Source organism: Molothrus aeneus, chromosome 9 (genome assembly GCF_037042795.1).
Source record: "Molothrus aeneus isolate 106 chromosome 9, BPBGC_Maene_1.0, whole genome shotgun sequence".
NCBI classification, from domain to species: domain Eukaryota; kingdom Metazoa; phylum Chordata; class Aves; order Passeriformes; family Icteridae; genus Molothrus; species Molothrus aeneus.
In genome coordinates, this window is record NC_089654.1 from 10,881,116 (window position 1) to 10,900,119 (window position 19,004).

General features: G+C 49.1%; 1 protein-coding gene across 13 annotated transcripts in view; it reads right to left on the bottom strand.

Moving 5' to 3' along the window:
- Positions 1–19,004, bottom strand: part of PTPRF (protein tyrosine phosphatase receptor type F) — a 374,864-nt gene that overhangs the window by 52,307 nt on the left and 303,553 nt on the right. For 5 of the 13 annotated variants that reach the window (XM_066556138.1, XM_066556135.1, XM_066556133.1 and 2 more), the window contains 6 exons: positions 17,848–18,429; positions 17,182–17,315; positions 16,056–16,200; positions 10,759–11,064; positions 7,701–7,894; positions 1,507–1,533 (listed from right to left, as the gene is read on the bottom strand). In XM_066556138.1, the coding sequence (XP_066412235.1) occupies positions 1,507–1,533; positions 7,701–7,894; positions 10,759–11,064; positions 16,056–16,200; positions 17,182–17,315; positions 17,848–18,429 (1,388 nt within the window). The remainder of the gene's footprint in view (positions 1–1,506; positions 1,534–7,700; positions 7,895–10,758; positions 11,065–16,055; positions 16,201–17,181; positions 17,316–17,847; positions 18,430–19,004) is intronic. The other 8 variants (XM_066556139.1, XM_066556137.1, XM_066556134.1 and 5 more) reach the window with 3 other exon arrangements.

Genomic DNA, 19,004 nt, shown 5'->3' on the forward strand with positions numbered 1-19,004 from the left:
AAAGAGAGGAGCACTGCTCCTCCCTCCTGGCCTCCAGCAGCAATGTGACTGGTGCCAAGCCTGGCTGGCCAGGCCTGTGAGCTCAGCGAGCTCAGCAGCTCCCAGCAGCTTGGGCAGGTACCCCTGAGCAGCGTTCATGTGTGGTGCTGTGGGAGTGTCTGGGCCATTAGCACTAATAACCCATTGGGTCAGGGAGCAAGAGATGAACAGGCTGGAGAAGAGGCTGGGGAAGCTTTTGGAACGGAGGCAGCGGCTCCATGTTGGTTATTTACCCCTTCAGACAAGGCGATGAGCAGAGATGGAGCAGGTTAAGTTTGAGCTGCTGAGAACAGGCAGCATGGGCACTGTCAGAAGCTGCTCCAGGGGTCTGGCCCCTGCCCAGGGGATCCTTGCCAGCTTGAGGGGTACCAGGGGTGCCTGTGGTTGCAGCCACTCTCCCATCACTCACTCACACAAACACCCACGCTATTAAACCTGCTGATTTCCAGTCAGTGCTGCTGGTTCAGGTTACCTGCCCAGGCTTACTCATCCAAATCACCACATGACCGTCGCAGAACCAGCCAGCCCAGAGAAGTATCAACAAGCACCAACAAGAACCCCGCCAAAATCACCGTGTGAACCAGAGTCCGACCCCACTCCGCCCCTGCAGCAGATGGTGCGTGCGGGTGAGTGGACGCGCAGTCCCACCGGGGCCAGTGGACCCGCGGGGAAGCACTCTCACAAAACCTGCAGACTCTGAACACCCCAGGAGAATTCACTCCTCCCAAACCCATGCAAAGAGAAGTTCTCACGCGGAAGCATGCCACCGGGAGCAAAGCAAGCAAGCTGGGAGGAGGGGAGAGAGACGAGGGATGGATGAAAGAAGGTCTGATTGCATAATGCAAACACAGTGCTGTCATGACACAGCCACTCCGAGCAAGAATGCTCCATTATAAAACAGGAGGAGAAATGCATCGTGCTGGGGAAGCTCACAGTAGGGCACGTAATTGGATTGCTGACTCTAAAAAGGTCATTTTCTAGTTTGTTCCTCCAAATTTATATCTCAGAATTATGTGGGGAAAAATTGAATTTAACTGTTTAAATGTGATTGTTTTCTTATTACTATCTGTGTTTCAACCAAAGGTCATGGTTGAGGGTGTAGGTTATTTCTCATGACTACGATCAATGTGGTTTAAAGATTATGTATCTAATTTTACCACATAACTTGGTGGGCCAACTACTGCAGGATGAGCCTCCTGAGTTGATCACTTGAACCTGGCTAAAACTACACTGCAACAAGCTGGAAATACAGATTATAGGAAATGTCAATTGCTTTTCTGCATTTAGGAGCAATCTAAATGCCGATTTTCTCTGGATTTGCTGCTTGTGGAAGGTTTCACAATGTAACTCTCCAGCCTCATTAAGGGAGCAAAAGGAATGTTTTGACAGTACTGTGTCTACAAAATTCACAAATCGATTTACCAAACCCCTCTCTTCCAACCTGGAATACACACAAGTGGTACTTACATGGTCGACGGAGTCCTCAGCTCTCCACTGACGAGGGAGAAAGGAAGGAGGAGAGAAAAATGGAGACACAGAATTTTAAGGGGCAACGTGTAGGAAAGGGATGACAATGACGACAACAGCAAGGGTTAGCAGAACTGGGTTGGGGGAATTACAACACTTATACACAGAGGGTCACTTGACACAGGCTGTGCCAAGGGAAGAAATGGCATAGAGCAATTTTTGACATGCTGCTAGCCTGAGCAATGAGTCTGAGATCATTCACACAAACCGACAAAGAGCTTCCTTCTCACTCAGGTGGAGAGTCCCCCCTTACTTTTTGTACTTTGCAGTACTTTCCCCTTCTGGCTTTGTTTGCATTTTTCTGCCTCTTCCATGAGCAGAAGCAAGAAGGGACAGGTTGTACCAACTAGGCTCTGAGGGTGACTGCTGCCTCACAAGTCACTCACAACAGTTCTGTTGCCTAATCTCCAGTTTCTGTTCTAGTGATCCTCCAGTCACCATCTCTTGTTGAGAACCAAAGACATCAATACACAAAACAGAGGCACTCTCTGCAGGGAAGCACCAATGCAGCATTTCTAGAGCTTCTTTTTCCTGTATCATTTGCAAAATGCTCTGGGGACTTCAGAAAACCCGAAAAGTGCCATCTGTCATCAACAGTGCAAGAGAAACTGAGATATCACACAGAGCTTCACACTAAGCTGCTCCTCTCCAACAGTGGTGTGTGGCTTGGAGAGAGGTTCAAACTTGTGCATGTACTGAGGAAACAGCTTCTCACTCCCAATTACACAACACCAAATGGCAAACACTCATTTGGCAACAGCAGCCCTGAAGGGAAAGCTTCTACACAAACTAATCCCCACCAAAAGCTCACATGGATTCCTGGCCATACAGGCTCAATACAGGCTCTGAACTCTTTTGGCTGGATTTGGGCTTGTAGGGCATCAAAGGTGTGTTGGGGTGGTGAGACAGTAGAGCCTGGCTGCTGGCATGCATGCCCACAGCAGTGCTCTTTGTGGTTGGTGCTCCAAAGGAAGGCTTGCAGAGATCACACAGAACTCTCTCAGCCAAGGTGATGTGTTACAGCTCACGTTACTAAATCTGCCTGGGGGAAGCACCGGCCCGTGGGTTCAAGCATAGAGATGAAAGTGAAGATAGGTATTATTGCCCCTGATTCACAGTGTGAGACCTAGCAAACCTTGCTTCTGTGCCTGACCTGCCAGCTGTGAAACTGCTCAGATACCAATTTCCTCAGGACCCTGGGAAGCTCAGTGAACACTGCTGAAGTGTTTGGGAAGCTGCAAGTGTAACACAAGCACTAAATGGCATCAAAGATACAAGTTGCCTTTTGAACTCAGGCTATTTGAGGTGGCTTTCGAAGGCTGCAGCCTATCCACAGTGGCATAGTACTCACCTCGGCAGTAAAATACATGGCATACTTTCAAAATATTTGCTATTTTATTCTCTATATTCAGAGAGAAGAAGCTGTTGGAGAAATGTTTCTCTAGGATTTTATTATAGTTCACTTATTAGATGCCATGAGACTGGAGTACAATTATTCCCTAAACCATCCTAACAGTAAATTTCAGCAAAGAGGTCAAGTTTCCCCTACATACTTTTTATAAAGCCAAGACCCTCACTAAGTATTATGGTCACTAAAGGCTCTCTTTTCACACACCCTCAGTACCATTTCCACTGCTGCACACTTAGCTGGACCCAAGTCATTGGTGTTTATGTCCCACCCATGCCAGCCTGCCCACACTATGGTCAGCAGCCACACACTCCTCCCTGCTGATCTAAAAGCTGGCACAAGTCCTGCCATAGGAAGGATCCCAGGCCTGGTACCCACGTCTCCTACAAAAGCATGTCCCTGGTGGGTGGAAGCCACGTGGCTGGGAACACCCAGCCTGCCTCCACGTAGCTACAGGGGCAGAATGTGACGCCTCACTGCAAGGAACAACAGAGCAGAGCTGGACTCAGGAGGCCCCTCACACAATAGCAGGGAGTTTATCATGCCCTAGGATTTTAAACCGAGTGTTTAACGTTCAAACTCTGTTTGCTCTAATATTTTAGTGGACTTTAATCTTGCATTAGATCAGAGTGCAAAGAAATGCCTTGAGATCTGTGCTGGAGTAACAACTGTGAAAAGCCAGGCCTGCATAAATACCTTGGTAGAAATTCAGTTTCATTACAAAAATTTAATCTACAGATCAAAACATTTCCTTCCTTAAACTAGCTCAATTGCTTCTTAACTGTTTAAGGTTGGTCAGTAAGACAAATTGATCTGAAAAGCCCAGGAGCAGTCATAAAAAGAACTGAGAGAGGGCTGTGTGCATGAGGCAGGATGGCTCTGGGAAGTGCTAAAGCTAACAGTGTGTATTTATGGCAGCTGCAATGCTTTAATGTTTCATTTTACACTTCAACACAGCATAGTCATGTCTCACCAGGGAACGGCTGTTTTCCCTGACCAAGGCTCTTGCAAAAGACAGATTCAAGCCCTCAACAGTCCCAGCTATGGGAAACCAATATTGGTTTTCCTGCAGATCCTTCTCTTCTTCGGTGACTGCGGTGCAACAGTGGAACTCCAGACATAAACTCAGTTACTTGGTCAATGAGATGCAGAGGGTCTGAGGGTACCAGAACTTCATCTTGGTCCTTCACTGAAGTGCCTCTTGGATGATGCCTTACAGTTTTGTTCTACTTAGGAAACAGAGAACATCCCAGCCCCATGCCAGACTCCCACCTAGACAAGTACACACGTATGAGATGTTCCAAGTACATTCAGAGAAAGGTCCTTGACTATCACACCACGGAAAAGGGAGGCTGCAAATTCCTGTGTTGTGCCTGGGGTAGGTACTGCTCAGGGAGAACTGAAGTCTGCTTTCTCCTTTGATCTCAATCCAATCGCTTGAAGTGATTGCCATTTCTTCTTCCTGCTCTTCTGGAGCAAGCTGGTGGGATGTGCACTTAGTTTGCGTGCTGGTTGGTGAAGTGCTGCCTGCAGAGACCACACCATCCTCCTGTGAGCCTGCAGCCCTTCTTGTGGGCAGCACATACCCCTCCTGTGCCATGACTCTGTTTGCACAGCAGGAGGAGAAGGTGGCAGGAAACTCTTCTCCACAAAGCCTGACCTCTGTGCAGCCAGCTGTCCCCAGCCAGCCCTGCAAAGTTATTAGGGCAGGCTGGATCTGCAGGGAGGGTGGGCTTAAAGCCCATTGCCCCCCCTAAACATCCAGCAGCTGCCCAGAGATTGAAGACCAAGGAAATGAGGTGGGCCCCGTCTGCCCCTGTCAAGCTTAATGCTTGTGTCCCCTTGCCCTGCTATCCCTCGCTACCTAGAGCTGGTGAGGACTTAAGTAGTGGAATGCTCTGGTTTCCTTTCAAAAGCCCTCTCTTGGTGCTTTATGCAAGACCCAGGGCACAGAGATGAATCTTCTGCCATCACCCACCACGGGACCCGGCTGAGCCATGAAAGGCATGGCCCAGGCAAGAGGTGCTGCAGGTACGTGATCCAGCTCTGCAGCTGCACAACCCTGGGAGCTCCTCCACAGGGTAGGGTCACATTTGCTTGTCCATCAGGCTGTCAGTAGGAGGTGAGAGCTCAGACTGGAAGGCACACAGAATCCTGACAGAGGTAATCAGTCACAGGTGCAGCCACATAGGGGAGGGAGAGGCCTCAGCTCCATCACAGGACCTTCTTAACAACTGATTACTCTGCCGAGGCAGGAGGCTGTAAAATAAAATGTGATCTCTCCAGCACCAGGGCCCCCACGTCTCTGCTGATGTTTCAGTCCTTTCCGCTCAAACGGTTTTGAAAGCTCCGAATCCGTATTATCTGCATAGCTAACATCTCCGTTCCCTCGCCTTTTTCCTTTCATCTTCGTTTACTCTCTTTCCATTTCTCATCTTCAATAAGGAAAAATCATGAGTCAGCTTTAGTATCAGTGTCTTCACACTGTCTGCAGGCAGCAGATTATGTGGTACATACCTACTCAAATCAGCAGACAGCCTGGCTGGAGGAGGAGGGGGCTCTGCCTACCTGTCCAGAGATTTTCTTCTCTGACCCCAAGATTTTCAATCCATTTAATTCTCTCCCTGTGCACTGTTATAAATGTTTGTGAGTGTTTATGAGTACTGAACTGTGGCCATCTTTATCCTATGACCTTCAGGGGCCAGGTTTTCCAGTGTATCTTTTTGTTTTCTTTCATAGAAAATGACTCTTCCAGGACCACTCATTAAACTTTCATCTGGCTGCTTACAAAGACACGCACTGCTGTACTGAAAGATGGCAGCTCTTACAGAATTCTTCAGCATCTGGAGCAGATGTATTTCATCACAAGCACAGGTCATGCCTGGCTTCTCACTCTTTTGGGAAATAGAGATCTCTTCTGCCAAGTCAGTGAAACCTCTTCCCTGCAGGGTTGTCGTTAGTTTATCCCAAGAGTGACATGACTCTTCCAGAGTAGATGCTTCTCTGCAACTATCATTTTCACTTCCAAAAATTACAGTGGATGAGTTCACCACCATACACAGCAGGAAAAAATATCACAGAAATCAAGAACTTTGCCACATAAATTCACCAAATATGGAAGACTGACAAATGGCCTGAGAGGCCAGGAAACTTCTAGGAACTTGCCTCCTTGATGCACACATTGAAACTAATGCAAAATCCAGCACTCCTTCAAAAGTTTCTGGCTCTGGCATCCTCAATCTGCACATCAGCATGGGATTTCTCTCTCTGAAATGTATGAGTAAGGAGTGAAAGCAGAACTGGCTGGGCAAGCATAAAATATTTGAAAACACCAAGAAGAAAAACAGTGCCAACTTCGCCCACCTACACTTGGGACCAACCCATTAGCTCCAAACTCCAGCTGAACAACACAGCCTCAATTGTTCTAACAACACAGAAGATTATATCCTCCTGGCATAAGTAAAGGGCAGTAAGCAGCTTCTCTATTACAACAAAGCAACATCTGAAACACAAACAGAGACGTGCCCCAGACAACACTGCAAGGACCCTCAAAGTATTTTGTCTCTTTAAAGTTTTCCCCTTCCGCATTATTACTGAGTTTTATCCTTCGGAATATGAATGGGGACTAAAGCTGCCTCTGTGCACTGCACTCCCCACTGATGAAGCATAAATGATTCACAGCTGCATTCAGCAGACAGATCAATTAATCGTTGCAGCTCTCCAGTATTTATACTGGGCATCATTCAAGCAAGCCAGCTCTGAATCGATTCCTCGTTGCTTCCAACAGCAGCAGATCCTGTTCTTCATTTATACGATTATCTTAGTTGAGAACAGCGTGGGTCATCCAGGATGAAGGACCCCTGCTCCAAAGAAGAGTTGTATTTCATGGCACACAGGGCACCAAAAACTTCCCTGGACCTTGGGAAAAAGGCAGTTTTACATTCCTGGACTGTGCAGAGTACACAGCTGTGCCTGGAGCAGTGTGAGGGAAGGAGGCTGCAGCTCCCAGCCAGTGAGGTATCCACGAGATGGCCTATATATGAACAGATTGCTGTGTGGGGATTGCAGAGACAAAGTCATTTACAGGGGATGTGGGCCTCTACCTCAGTCTTTTTCTTCCTCCCCAGCCCTTCCCAGACTAGGTTGGCTTCTCCTAAAGTTTTGTTTCAAGAAGCAATGCAACACCAAGTCCCTGCCCTGCAAAAGCAGGAGGGAGGGGAGGCTTTGCTGAGCCAGGAGTACTGTTCTGCCTGGCATGCTGTGCCCACGCAGGGGTGCAGAGCCACCCATGTGCCCTACAAGCAGGCAGCACCCAGGTGGATGCTATCAAGAAAGACATTTTGCCCTGAACATAATCAGCATCACAAAAGAAAGACTCCAGGCTTATTTAAAACTTTCTGACCATTTGTAAATGGACTGTCAAAGCACAGTTTGCTCCAGCTAGAGTCTGCACAGGATGTGGCAGGCAGAGATACGTATCAGAGAAGGGGTAAGAGAAAAGCATCATCCAAAACATCATCTTTTCTACAGTAATCCTTCCCTGATTAAACTTTTTACCCATGTTTAAGCCACAGTTTAAGGATAAACTGCTTGCCTTGCTCAGGGAGGCTGAGTCCCACACCTTGGAGCTGCAACACGAGGCCAAGAAATACTTGGACCCAGTCAGCCTGCCCTTTGCAGAGAGGGAAGGTGCCATGCCCACCATCTGCTGGTCCCCACACTGTACCTGGGCTTCTGACAGCATGACGTCCTTGATCACCGGCTGCCCTCGGGGCTCGTTGTTTTCCAGCTTCACATAGGTAACCTGATACCCGCGGATCTGCCCGTGCTGCTTGTTGGAGATGGGCAGCTTCCAGCTCACCCGGATGGCAGTCGAGTTCACAGACTCCACCTCCACCTTTCGCGGTGGGGCACTGGGCACTGCAACACACACGGGAGAACAGTTAGCAGGCACCACAAAACCACTGCCACTGCCTCTCACTCCCTTGCTACCTTCCCCCCACCTCACTGCCAGGATGGCCCCACTGGTACAAGCTTCCTGTACCTACCCAGACATCACACTGCAGTCTTTCAGCATGACCACATCCCTGACCCCTTCCCTTTTGCTGCTCTCAGTAAGAAAGAGTGTAATTGTAATATGCAGGAGCAACCCTGATGAAAGTCATTGTGCTGAATCAGACCCAAGGTCCTCTCTCTTTCTCATCTCCAGCAGTAGGGGAGCAAGGAAGAATACAAGAATACAGCAGAATATAAAGAATACGGTGACCCCCTGCAGCTCAGGATGCCCTGGGGCACAGGCAGGGGTTTTAAAGCCTTCTTAGCATCTTGCCTGACACAACAGCTCCTCTCAGACCCATCTGAAGGAAGCCCAACAGCCCCAGGTAGCATGACTGGGTGCTGAGCCTCTTCTGCAGGGAGCCTTGGTACCTGCCACCAGCCAGAGCACAGACATGCTCTTCCCCTGTGACAGTGAGAGGTTAATGAGGGGGAAAAGCACCATCCTAAAACAATAACCCAGAGCTCAGAGACAGCAGTCACTGAACTCAGCCAGATAAAGGGGCCTGTGGGGATTGTGACAGCTCTGGGGACTGTATTTCATGCACGGCTAGCTGAATGCTTTTTGATAATAAAATGAAAAATTACACTGCCCAGAAAATATCAATTTTCTTGCAAGGTGAGGCCCGTTTAAAAATGTATTTATACCCTATTTACCATTTGGAAAAATTACCTCCTTATTATATTTCGCTCTTGCATTGACTGTGACAAAAATGTCAATTCTAAAAAATTAGCTTCTCAGTTGCTCCTGGAAAGCTCCTTCTGGCTGAAGCAGCTGGGAGTAGAGGTGTGCACTCTCTGGAGGATACTGATCCTACCCAAGTGCCCAGTACCAAGTGAAGGACCTGGGCTCCATCTTATCACCTCATCTGCAGGACCCTTTTCACCTTCCACTGCCCTGGGAAAATCTGGAGGTTTGGAACCTCACACGCCCCAATTCTCAACACAGCAAGAAATCAGTATTAGATAATTAGGGATGGATACCTGACAAGCAGATGTAATGAGTATTGCTATTTCAACCAACTAAATGGGAAGAAACAGCTACCCAGCAGGTAAGCACAGTTTTTAAGCTGCAGGGCAATTCATTATTTTTCCCCAGATGTCCTTCTAATTGTAGATAATTTAATAAAATACAGAAAGGAGGAACAGAGCATTTTAGTACCAAGAGGCCAACTCAAGGTGTGGGAATGGTGGGGGCTGTGCTTGAACAGTTACCCCCTTCTGCCTGGAGCAGCCTATGCTGTAATCCACAATTCACTTAGTGCAGTGACCTTGCACAAGCCACAGGGCTCTCCTGCCCTGGCAAGACACCTGCCCACACACACAGCTGGGAGTCCAAGTGGAAAACAAGATCCTCCCTGAGAGCCAGACAGAAGCTGTGTTTCAAGCTCTGCTGGCACGAGAAGGCGGGAGGCCTCGGCAGGACATGATATGGGGATGTTGCAGGGACACAAAAAGATGTGAATATGAGCAGACCGCAGTGTTTTGAGGAACTCTGTCCTGCCCCACTATGGGAATTATGTGCTGTATCTGAGGTCCAAACAGGGAAAGTTCAATTTGTTTTCAGATCACAGTTTAGCATTTCTCATCGCTTCATCATGGGTATCTACTGAGCATCAGCATGTCAGAGGAATATAAAATCACTCCTGACAGCTAAGCTGGAATGTCCAACCACGGTGCCCAAAAACTAACTGAGAAAGCTTGTTGCGACATTTCTGGGGTAACAGCTTCCCCTGGGCTACAATTCTGCTGAATGAGAACTGAAGCAAACAATACAGGCAGCAGGACACACACAGATGTGTTTGCCAGCCCAGGAATGCAGTCAGCAAGCATTCCCAGACGCCACTTTCAGAGCCATGGAGACATGGGGGACAGCGGCAGCCCATTTAGGGAAACTGTAACATGTCTGGTTTCAATTTCCTACACTGATTGGGTAATGCAGAGATCATGCTTTCTTTGCCTGGACGCTCCATCTCTTTCTTCTCCCATTAAATCTGCAGCTTTCTTGGGTCAGCACGAAGCCACGGGAGCTCCTACTGTCACCCTGAGCTCTGGCACTTTCAAAGGAAATGACTTAAATCATGATGACATAACTGACAGCCCTGCTAATACAAAGCAATTTCTCTTTAAAGCTGTCGTATCCAGTAAAGTGCTCTGTACGTGTGGTGTTCTGACTCTTGAGTGGAAGAGAAGCTTTATATAAGCTGTGGCTTGCCTGGAAGCTGGAGCAGGAAGCAGCTTTCCTGCAGTATCTACAACTTTCAAATGGATTGCTTTCCCCCTTTTTAGTTTGCTGGATTTCAGGTCAACAAGTAAACTTTAAGTCCTGATCTCCCAAGAGAAGCCTTTGGCTGGGAGAGCTCATTCCACCTTCAATAAAAACAAATCCACCACCACCCACTATAAAACCACAATAGAAAGCAGAGCAATGCCTCCCTGCATGCACAGGAAGCACTGACACAAACAGGACCCTGAAGAACCACAATGAGATATCTGACACAAGCTGGAGGCAGAACAAGGGCCAGCAGAGCAATTCCCCAGCCCCACTCCAGGGCAACTGTTGAGATCTGCTCCCTGAAGCATTGCTCCTGACACCCTCTGGTCCTGCCTGAAAGGCGCTCCCAGGTCAATGTCCCTGCTCCTCCCTTTCCCCCCCTTTCCAGCAACCCATTTAGCAGAGTGCTGGTTAACCCATGGCAGTAGCTGAAGGAGCTTTCAGCAGCACCTACCATCCTCGTCAGTGCGCACGTGCACGGGGATGCTCTCCGGTCCCGGCCCCACATCGGTGTGAGCCCTTACCCACACCTTGTATTCTGTCCATTTCTCCAGGTCCTTGATCTCCCAGCTGGAGTGCTCCCGTCCAATGCCATCCACCACATGCTTGGTGTTGTCATCTCCTTCCACTGCCTGGTAGGCAATGGAGTACTGGGTGATGAGCCCATTGCGGCTCTGGGCGGGCGGCGGCACCCAACTTACCCGGATGGTGGTGGAGCTGGTGCTTACACACTCGACTTCTTGGGGTGGGGCGGAGGGGGCTGGGGATAAATAAATGAAGTGGGGAGATGAAGGGAAATGAATGGAAGGACAAACCAAAATGCACAGGGAACTTTTACCCAGCCAACGGAGCACTGAACAAACATGTGGACAACTGCATGCCATCCTCACAGATCGTCAAAGATGGCACTAGGGGGGCAATTTGTATTTGAAGGCCAGATGAACAGCATGGAGATGGAAGTGCTGTTCTGCATCGGAGAACACCGCTTCCCAAAGCAGTTCTGGACACTCAATTTACCAAACACAACAAATGGCAGTAAGGGAAGCGGGGCATGTGGAGGGTGCGAGAGAGAGACTGGTAGGGAGAAGAAAGATGCTTTCAGTGAAGATCTGAAGCAGATGGAAACCAGAAGAGGTAGGAAGCTGCAGAAGGCAAGAGTGGCAGAAGGGAAGCTTACACACCAGATTGTAGGAAGGCTTGTGAAAACTCACTCCTAGACAAGCGGAGGAAACAAAAGTGGATAAGGAAAGCAGATGACTGAGGTTGGAGTTTGTCCTGGTAGGGTTTAAAACTATGACCATCAGCTGTATGCTGCATCCTAACCAGGTGGGGCCAGGCACCATGCAAGAACAGGAGATAATGTGGTTGTGCTGCTTTGCACATGTCCCTGGAATCTGGGACTGACTGCTTCATGCCTGCCACACTGGTTACCTGCTCAGTAAATTCCTGGCCTATGGATTTATACAGTGGGAAGTAAGCAGGTCTTGCCCCATCCCAGGCAAAAAAGCACCTGTAGTTTGCATTAACTTCTAAGCCCTGGCAATGTTATCTGTCCACAGGAGGAGGAATGGGATCCAGGCAACAGCTGCTTCCTGTTGGGATCATTGGGAGAGAAGTGTCTCTACATAGCACATTGGGGAAGAGCAGTAAAACAAATCCAGGTGGGAGAAGAGAGATTGGGAAAGGAAAGATGATCTGGACAAAGCAAAGCATCTTTATGACATCTGCCTGGTTCATTCCTGTCTCCAGCCTTGCAGAACTGCTGTGTCTGGTTGCACCAGGACTCTGGCAGCATAGGAATCCTCTCACAGCAGCATCAGCCCCCTGTCATTTGGCCTCACTGTCCTGGGATGCTGGCACAGAAGGCAAGAGTGAAATCTGGAGAAGGAAAGGAGCCCACACAGTCAGGGAAAGAACAAGGGAGATGGCTCCATCCCTGGGTGTTCATCCAGAAACATAGAAATGCCTGAAAAAAGACTGCTGCCCCTCCCCATGCCTCAGTCCTTGCAGCCACCAATGCAGCAGAGTCAGCCTTGCAGGGGCACAGGAACAACCCTGCCTGCTCACAGGTGAACACAACCCACGTCACTCCACATGGCATAAAGGACCTCAGGGAATTCAAGCACTCAGCAAGGGTGCCTTAGTTTTGCTGGGCACAGGTTGGCAGTGGCAGAAGATCTGGGAAAGCAGAGGGCAGCAGGACATCCCAATGCCACTGGTGACCTCTCCTTGCTGGGAACAAGGCCCACTTGCTTGCAGAAACAGCTGCAGAGTGCATGTAACTTTTAATGCCCACTCCTGTGCTCAGAGAGCAGGAACATTCCTGGTGCTTGGGCTCAGATGCCTGGAGAGATGAAAGATGGAGGAGAGTAAATAGTGATGGAGCTGCAGGAGACGATGCCTGAGCAGTCAGGCTGCTGCAAGGGAGATACACTGGAGGAAAGAGAAGTCAAAGCAATGCATGGAAGCAAACAGTTGCCTATGTGAGGGAGGCAGCACAGGATCAGCCCTGCCATCTGCTATAGTGAAAAGGGAGCAGGGGTAAAAAGTGAATCCTCACACTCTTTTGGTTAATCAGCAGAGAAGTGGCAGGGAAGAGAGTAGGAAAATATAGCACCAAAGCAACACCCACAATGGAGGGCATAAGGTAGACAAAGTGCCTGGCGGAATTCCTCAGGACAGGTGAGACACAAGGGGCTTGGCAAACCTTTCCTTTGCCACTGTCTGCCCTTCACAGAAGAGATGTGCTTTGACAGAACCTCCACAGCTTCCCTTGGCATGCAGCAGTGAGCTCATTCTCCAAAGGTAGCTTTGGATGGCAGTGTAGGCAAGTCGAAAGTTGGCTGTTGACTGGGTAAGAGTCACACATATGATGTGCAAGTCAAAAGCTCAGATTAACACTTAAAGAAAGCAAAATAAAACTTGATAACATGAGCAGGATCAACTTAAAATGCACAAGGAGTTAAAGTGTCCCTCCTGGGGCCAGCAAAGAGCAGACTGGGTGGCCAGCATGCACCCACACATGCAGATGTACCCACACACACTGTGCAAACCTCTGCTGCCTCCAGGCTACTCACGACAGCCTCCCCCGATGGCCCACAGCAACTCTGTGCACCATCCAACCCACCTGCTCCTCAGGCTAGGGAAAAGGCAGACTTAGGACCCACCTTAGTATTTCAAGGGAGAACAGCATTTTAATGCCAAGGCCTAATGGGCACAGAGCTGATGCTTCTCTCTTGCATCATTCCTCTTGCCTGAGGCACTGCAGACTCCTGGAAAACTTCCCCGTGCTCTTCAGGCCCTCAAAGCAGCACTGCTTGTACTGTTGCAGGGTGCCCAGCAACTCAGTGGGCAGCTTAGCAGGAAAGACAACCTAGAAAGCAGCTGCCTGCTCAGGAGATGAGGAATCAGCTGTGCTGCTGAAGGGTTCAAAAGGGCATTGCCTTCCTCTGGCCCTTCCACACAAGCATGGCCACTACTCCTGAGCAGGGGTGCCACAAGAAAAGCAAGACCAGCATCCTTCTCCAGCCCATTAGTGAGTCATTACTGATCATGGGCCTCCTACCTGCCCTATGACTGGTTTGTCAGGGACAGCAATAGAGACTGAAGAGAGGCTTTTTGGAAAGCAGGAATCTGACTGCTCCTGCAGCTTGTGTCCCACCTGAACGTGTCAAGCTCCATGATCTAACAGCCTTTCTCAGGGTAACCAGATGGAAAAGTGCAGGAAGGAAACCAGTTTGAAGCTGGGAGCTGTACTGTTTCTGGATTAGTAAATTCTAAGGCCGAAGGGGACCAGTTGAACCATCTAATACAAGGTGTTGCTAAGTAAAGACCAAAGGATTTCTGCCTGGAAGTTGTGTACTGTGCACACAACTCTGCCAAGGTAAAGCACAGCTTTCTGAAAGACCTACTTGATTTTGAGTCCCCCAGTACTCAAGGCTACACACTGCATTGCAACTGTTCAGACAGTTTTGTCACCCTCACTGAACAGCAACTGCCAATGGCTTCTGTCATTGAATAGAGTGCCATCAGAAATCTTTTCAAGTAGGGGCCTGTAAACCAAGACCCAGGTCACTTCTTGGGTCAATCTAAGGATTCTTAGTTCCTTCAGTGTGAGGAGGGCTTGGCTGGTCAAACAAAGGTACTCCTGTGGCTAAATGCCAAATCTCTTCCAGCCTATGCACATTTCTCTGACTAAACACAAGCCAGAACCAGTCAGCTACTGCACCACTGGCCAGTGAAGCGACAACGTTAAAACCAGACTGGTGTGAGATGCCTTGTGAGCAGACAATAGGTAGAGTAGGTCATGATAAGATGTCTGCCCTGATGAGTCCATGAAACAAATGTTTCTCTTACTTGGACTGTTGTGAGACTCTGAAGGACTCATTTATGCATGGAGCTGTCTCTGATTAAGTGTGTTCAAGGATAAGAGCATCCACTGATGGAATTAATTTACATGGCAGGAGAATTACTTCAACCTTTGCTATCAATACAAAAGCTATCTGAAACACGTATACAAATCCCCATATTCAGAATTTGCTCTCAGTTTTCAAATATTTATAACCATATGATCTGAACCTTTCTCCATTTTCATACCTGCCTATTGTGCAGCGCTAAGACATCATTAGCTCAATTAACGAGGTGGAGGAATGCCTGGGACTGGTATGTTAATGAAGCTGAGTTTTCCTCAAAGAGAAGGTCATTCTAAAAGTGAGAAGAGCTGCTCTTCCCTGCCAGACCTCCCTTTCTAATGGCCATCTCACACTCCTGGTTGCTGTGCATGCTGCTGCCCTCCCTGCAGGGAAGGCTGGCTGCCTGTGCCAACTGCTCACTCCACAGAGCAGTAAATCCCAGACAGACGGTGCTAACAGAAATGTCTTTTTTCCCCCTTTTAATGCCCTTTGCATAATGGCAAGCCCAAAAAATCGTTAGTGAAAACGAGCTTATCGCAGGGCCCTTTGATAGCCCTAATCTGCTTATGCGCAGCACTTTGAGCTGCCAATCAGAGCAGTGCAAACTCCCGCTCTGTGATCACACAGGGCAGAGCCAGGATGAAAGTGATATTGCCTGGGTTACCTCATTATTGAGCCTCTCTATTAACTCAACTGCAGCTTGCTCTGGTTTCCCCTAGCACTGCAGTCCCAGAAGTAGCAGCCTCACTTGCTCACACAACCCTGGCAAACAGCCACTTCTCCAAAATGACTCTTCCAGCTGCCTGACAGGCACAGACACACCTGGCCCCACAGGATGCCTCACCTTGCAATCAACTGAATGGGCCAGGGATGGACTCCTGTGTAAGCAAGGCAGCTGGAATGGGGAGTGAAGGGATGAAAATCCAATGGTTTGGAGACAGTCACATTTAGAGCCAAATACCCATATGCTGCCTGTCCAGACAGCTTGCCTGCATGGGAGTAAATTCATAGAGATGCACAAACCCACTCAAATCAATCTCTCCAAAGCAATTTCCCAGCCTGTTTTACTCCTCCATCGGTTTTTATGAATCTACCCTTAGGGAAAGACAGTATGATCAAAGGGACACAAAGAAACAACTTACCCCTTGGGTTCACCCACTCTGCCAAAGAGCCCTGATCCAAAACCCAGCTGGCTTTCCCATTACTCCCTTTAGCAAACTGCATGCCAGCATCCCTGCAAACCTACAAGGGCAGAGGCACTGGGCTTCTCTGTGCCCAGGAGATGGAAAATGGACTGCTTTTGCTTTGTCTCCAGCAGTGTTGAGTGTCAGGCACTTACTGGATTGGGCAGTTCTGGCTTCCACTGTGGGGGTGTAAACTCCTACCCCCAGCTCTGATCGGGCACCCAGACGGAACTTATACAATGTGTCTGGTTTGAGACCTTCCACGGCATACGAGGAGGTTGGGTCAAACTCCACCTTTTGCTGCCAAAAAAAAAAGGAAATAGATTATTTGGTGTAGTTGGAGGATACAGAAAAGCTGGTGCGCAGCCATTCTGGACCCACGAAAAGTCCCAGCCACGCTGCCAAACCTGCTTGCAGTCCTGCAGGACTCCAAAGCACGGAGCTTCCTGGGTGACACACCAGGACTCTGCAGGGAAGCAGGCCTCTGTCACAGCCAGGCTATACTGTCTGGTGTCCAGACTGCACTCACTAGTCTAGAGCTTTGTGGGAATGCTGGGTCCAGCTATACAAGTTCAGACAAGGAGCACAGGACACACAAGTTTGCTTTCTCCCAGTAGACAGCATATTGCCTGTGAAACAGAGTAAAGCCCTTGTTCTGCAGCACTCAGGATCTCTAATGCACCGAAACACTGCTGGAAAAGAGCTTGATTTGTTGACATTTCACCTGAAAGACACTTATTTTTGGCAGCTCTCACGCCACTATAATAAGAGGAGAGGGAGAAAACCATTGGACACTGTGATGGTGTCATGGCACAATTCTTGCTGTGCTGTCTTGAAACCAGCACTACCTTTGATATATCTTGAACTAGACTTCCTTTAGGGACCTGCAGTAAATGTGGAAGGGCTCTCTCTAGGCTACCTTCAATCTGCTTTTTACATGTAACCAGTCCTGGAGCCAGAGACACATGTTGGAGGCCATTTCAGACTTGCCCGGAAGTGTGACTGTTCAGAGGCACCAGCAGTAAGCGTGCCTCAGGGATGCTGTCACAGCATTCTGAGCCTTTCCAGTCCCAAACCAGTCACTAACTACTTTGCCAGCATGAACAAGAACTGTTGAAGTCACTTACACAGAAACCAGAATGCCACGTTCCTATTGCACACCACTGAGGCAAAAGAAACACAAAGAAACAGTTCTGTTACCACCCTGGCTGGAGCACACACCCTTCCCAAGCTGATAACCTGCCATGTCCAGCCCCAAGAGCTGCCAGGCAGGATGCTCACCTGAGTGCCATCCTCCCCTTCCCAGTACAGCAGCTCATATTTAGTAATGCGTTCCTGAGAGGCGGGCAGCCATGTCAACAGGATGCGGGTATCAGACTCTGCTTCTGCCTGGAAGTCAGCTGGCTGGGCAGGAACTGGGGAACAAACAGATGGTTAGTGCCAGAAGAGGCAAGAAGAGTTGTATGACGTAGCAAAGTCAGCATTTCACTTTGTGAGGATCCTCTTTCATTTCTGCCAGAACATTCCTTCTCTCCTGTACTGTGCTCTTAGAACATCTCAGGCCACAAGCAAGCATCTCTGTCACTCTGGTGGGTGACTATGGGGATCGTGCTCACTTCCAGACCCTCACTGCATCCCAGATCCTTCCTTCCACAGTGTACTCAGACCCCAGAAGGGTCCAGCAGTTACACAGGTGCTGACACCCGTGTCCAGGACTTTGTGTCACGTTTTTAGCCACTGTATCTCAGACAAAAGTGTGGGCTGTTACCTGCATGGAGATTGATAGCAGCTCCCCAGGACAATCTGACAGCATAAATCCGATGGCTGTGGGGTGGGAATGCCCCCCGACCCTCTCTGACATGCGCTCATTTGAGCAGCAAGTGCAGTTGTGATGCCTGGTGCAGGTCAGACACTCAGCTGAGCCCCGCTGCCCCACTCCATACGTACCCCCTTGCTGAGTTTTGACCTGGATGATGTCTGAGGGGGGCCCGTCGCCCACCGAAGTGAAGGCCAGGACACGGATGCTGTAGGTGGTGCCTGTGATGAGGCTGCCCACGGTGGTGAGGTGGCTGTCATCAGTGTTGTGCTTCTGCCACACGCTCAAAGGCAGGTGCGGGTCCGTGGTGTAGTACACGCGGTACCCTCGGATCTGTCCATTGGGCTCCTCCGGCTGCTCCCACTGCACCAGCATGGTGCTGGCACTCAGCATCCGTGCCTGCACTTTGAGGGGTGGACTTGAAGGAGCTTGCTCTCCTGTCCGGGCCTCGACCAGCTCACTGGGGGGACCCCTGCCGATGTTGTTGACTGCGATGACCCGGAACTCGTACTCAGAGAAGGGGCTGAGCCCACCTATGCTATAGCGGGTTGTTGCCACACCATCCACCTCCTGGAACTGGCCCTCCAGGGATTTGGGCTTGTACTGGATGACGTAATATGAAATGGGGTCAGAGTTGCCTGAATCCCAGGTGAGGGTCACGCTGGTAGCTGTTGTTTCAGTCACTAATGGCTCTGTTGGAGGTTTTGGCAGTGCTGCAATTGGAAGGCAGAGAGGTGTGATTTAAATAATTCAGTCAGCTCAAACCTTGCAATGTGCACGGGGATAAAAATGGAGCTGCCACCTCCCATTAACATTCTTCTTTAAAAGGCAGAAATCATTTCATACTCTATAACATGCATTTTTATATTACCATATATTGCTTGAAGTGGTTCTTAATGGAAGGATAAACAGAGCAATCATGTTATTAGATGTGCTTGACGCACTTACCAGCAGCAGGCTAAATAAAAGTAATTCAACGGGGATGCAGGAATGTTTCTGTCATGGGGGTTCACCCGGCAGTGGGAAGATGCTTGCTGGGCTGGGCTGGCCCCAGAAGCCAGGTGCACAGCTGATTTACACAGTAAAGCAATCAGAGCACCAAAGTAATCTGGAGTTATGCTCTTGCTTCCAGAGAGGCAGTATCTTAGGCCAAAGGTAGTTCATGAACAATGCTGTTAGAAGGGTTGATGGGGCAAGGCTTTGTAAGTATTACAGTACATGCAGGAGAGATACAGCCAGAGAAATTACCAACTTTCATATCCACTATTTCACTGGGTGGTGTGTCAAA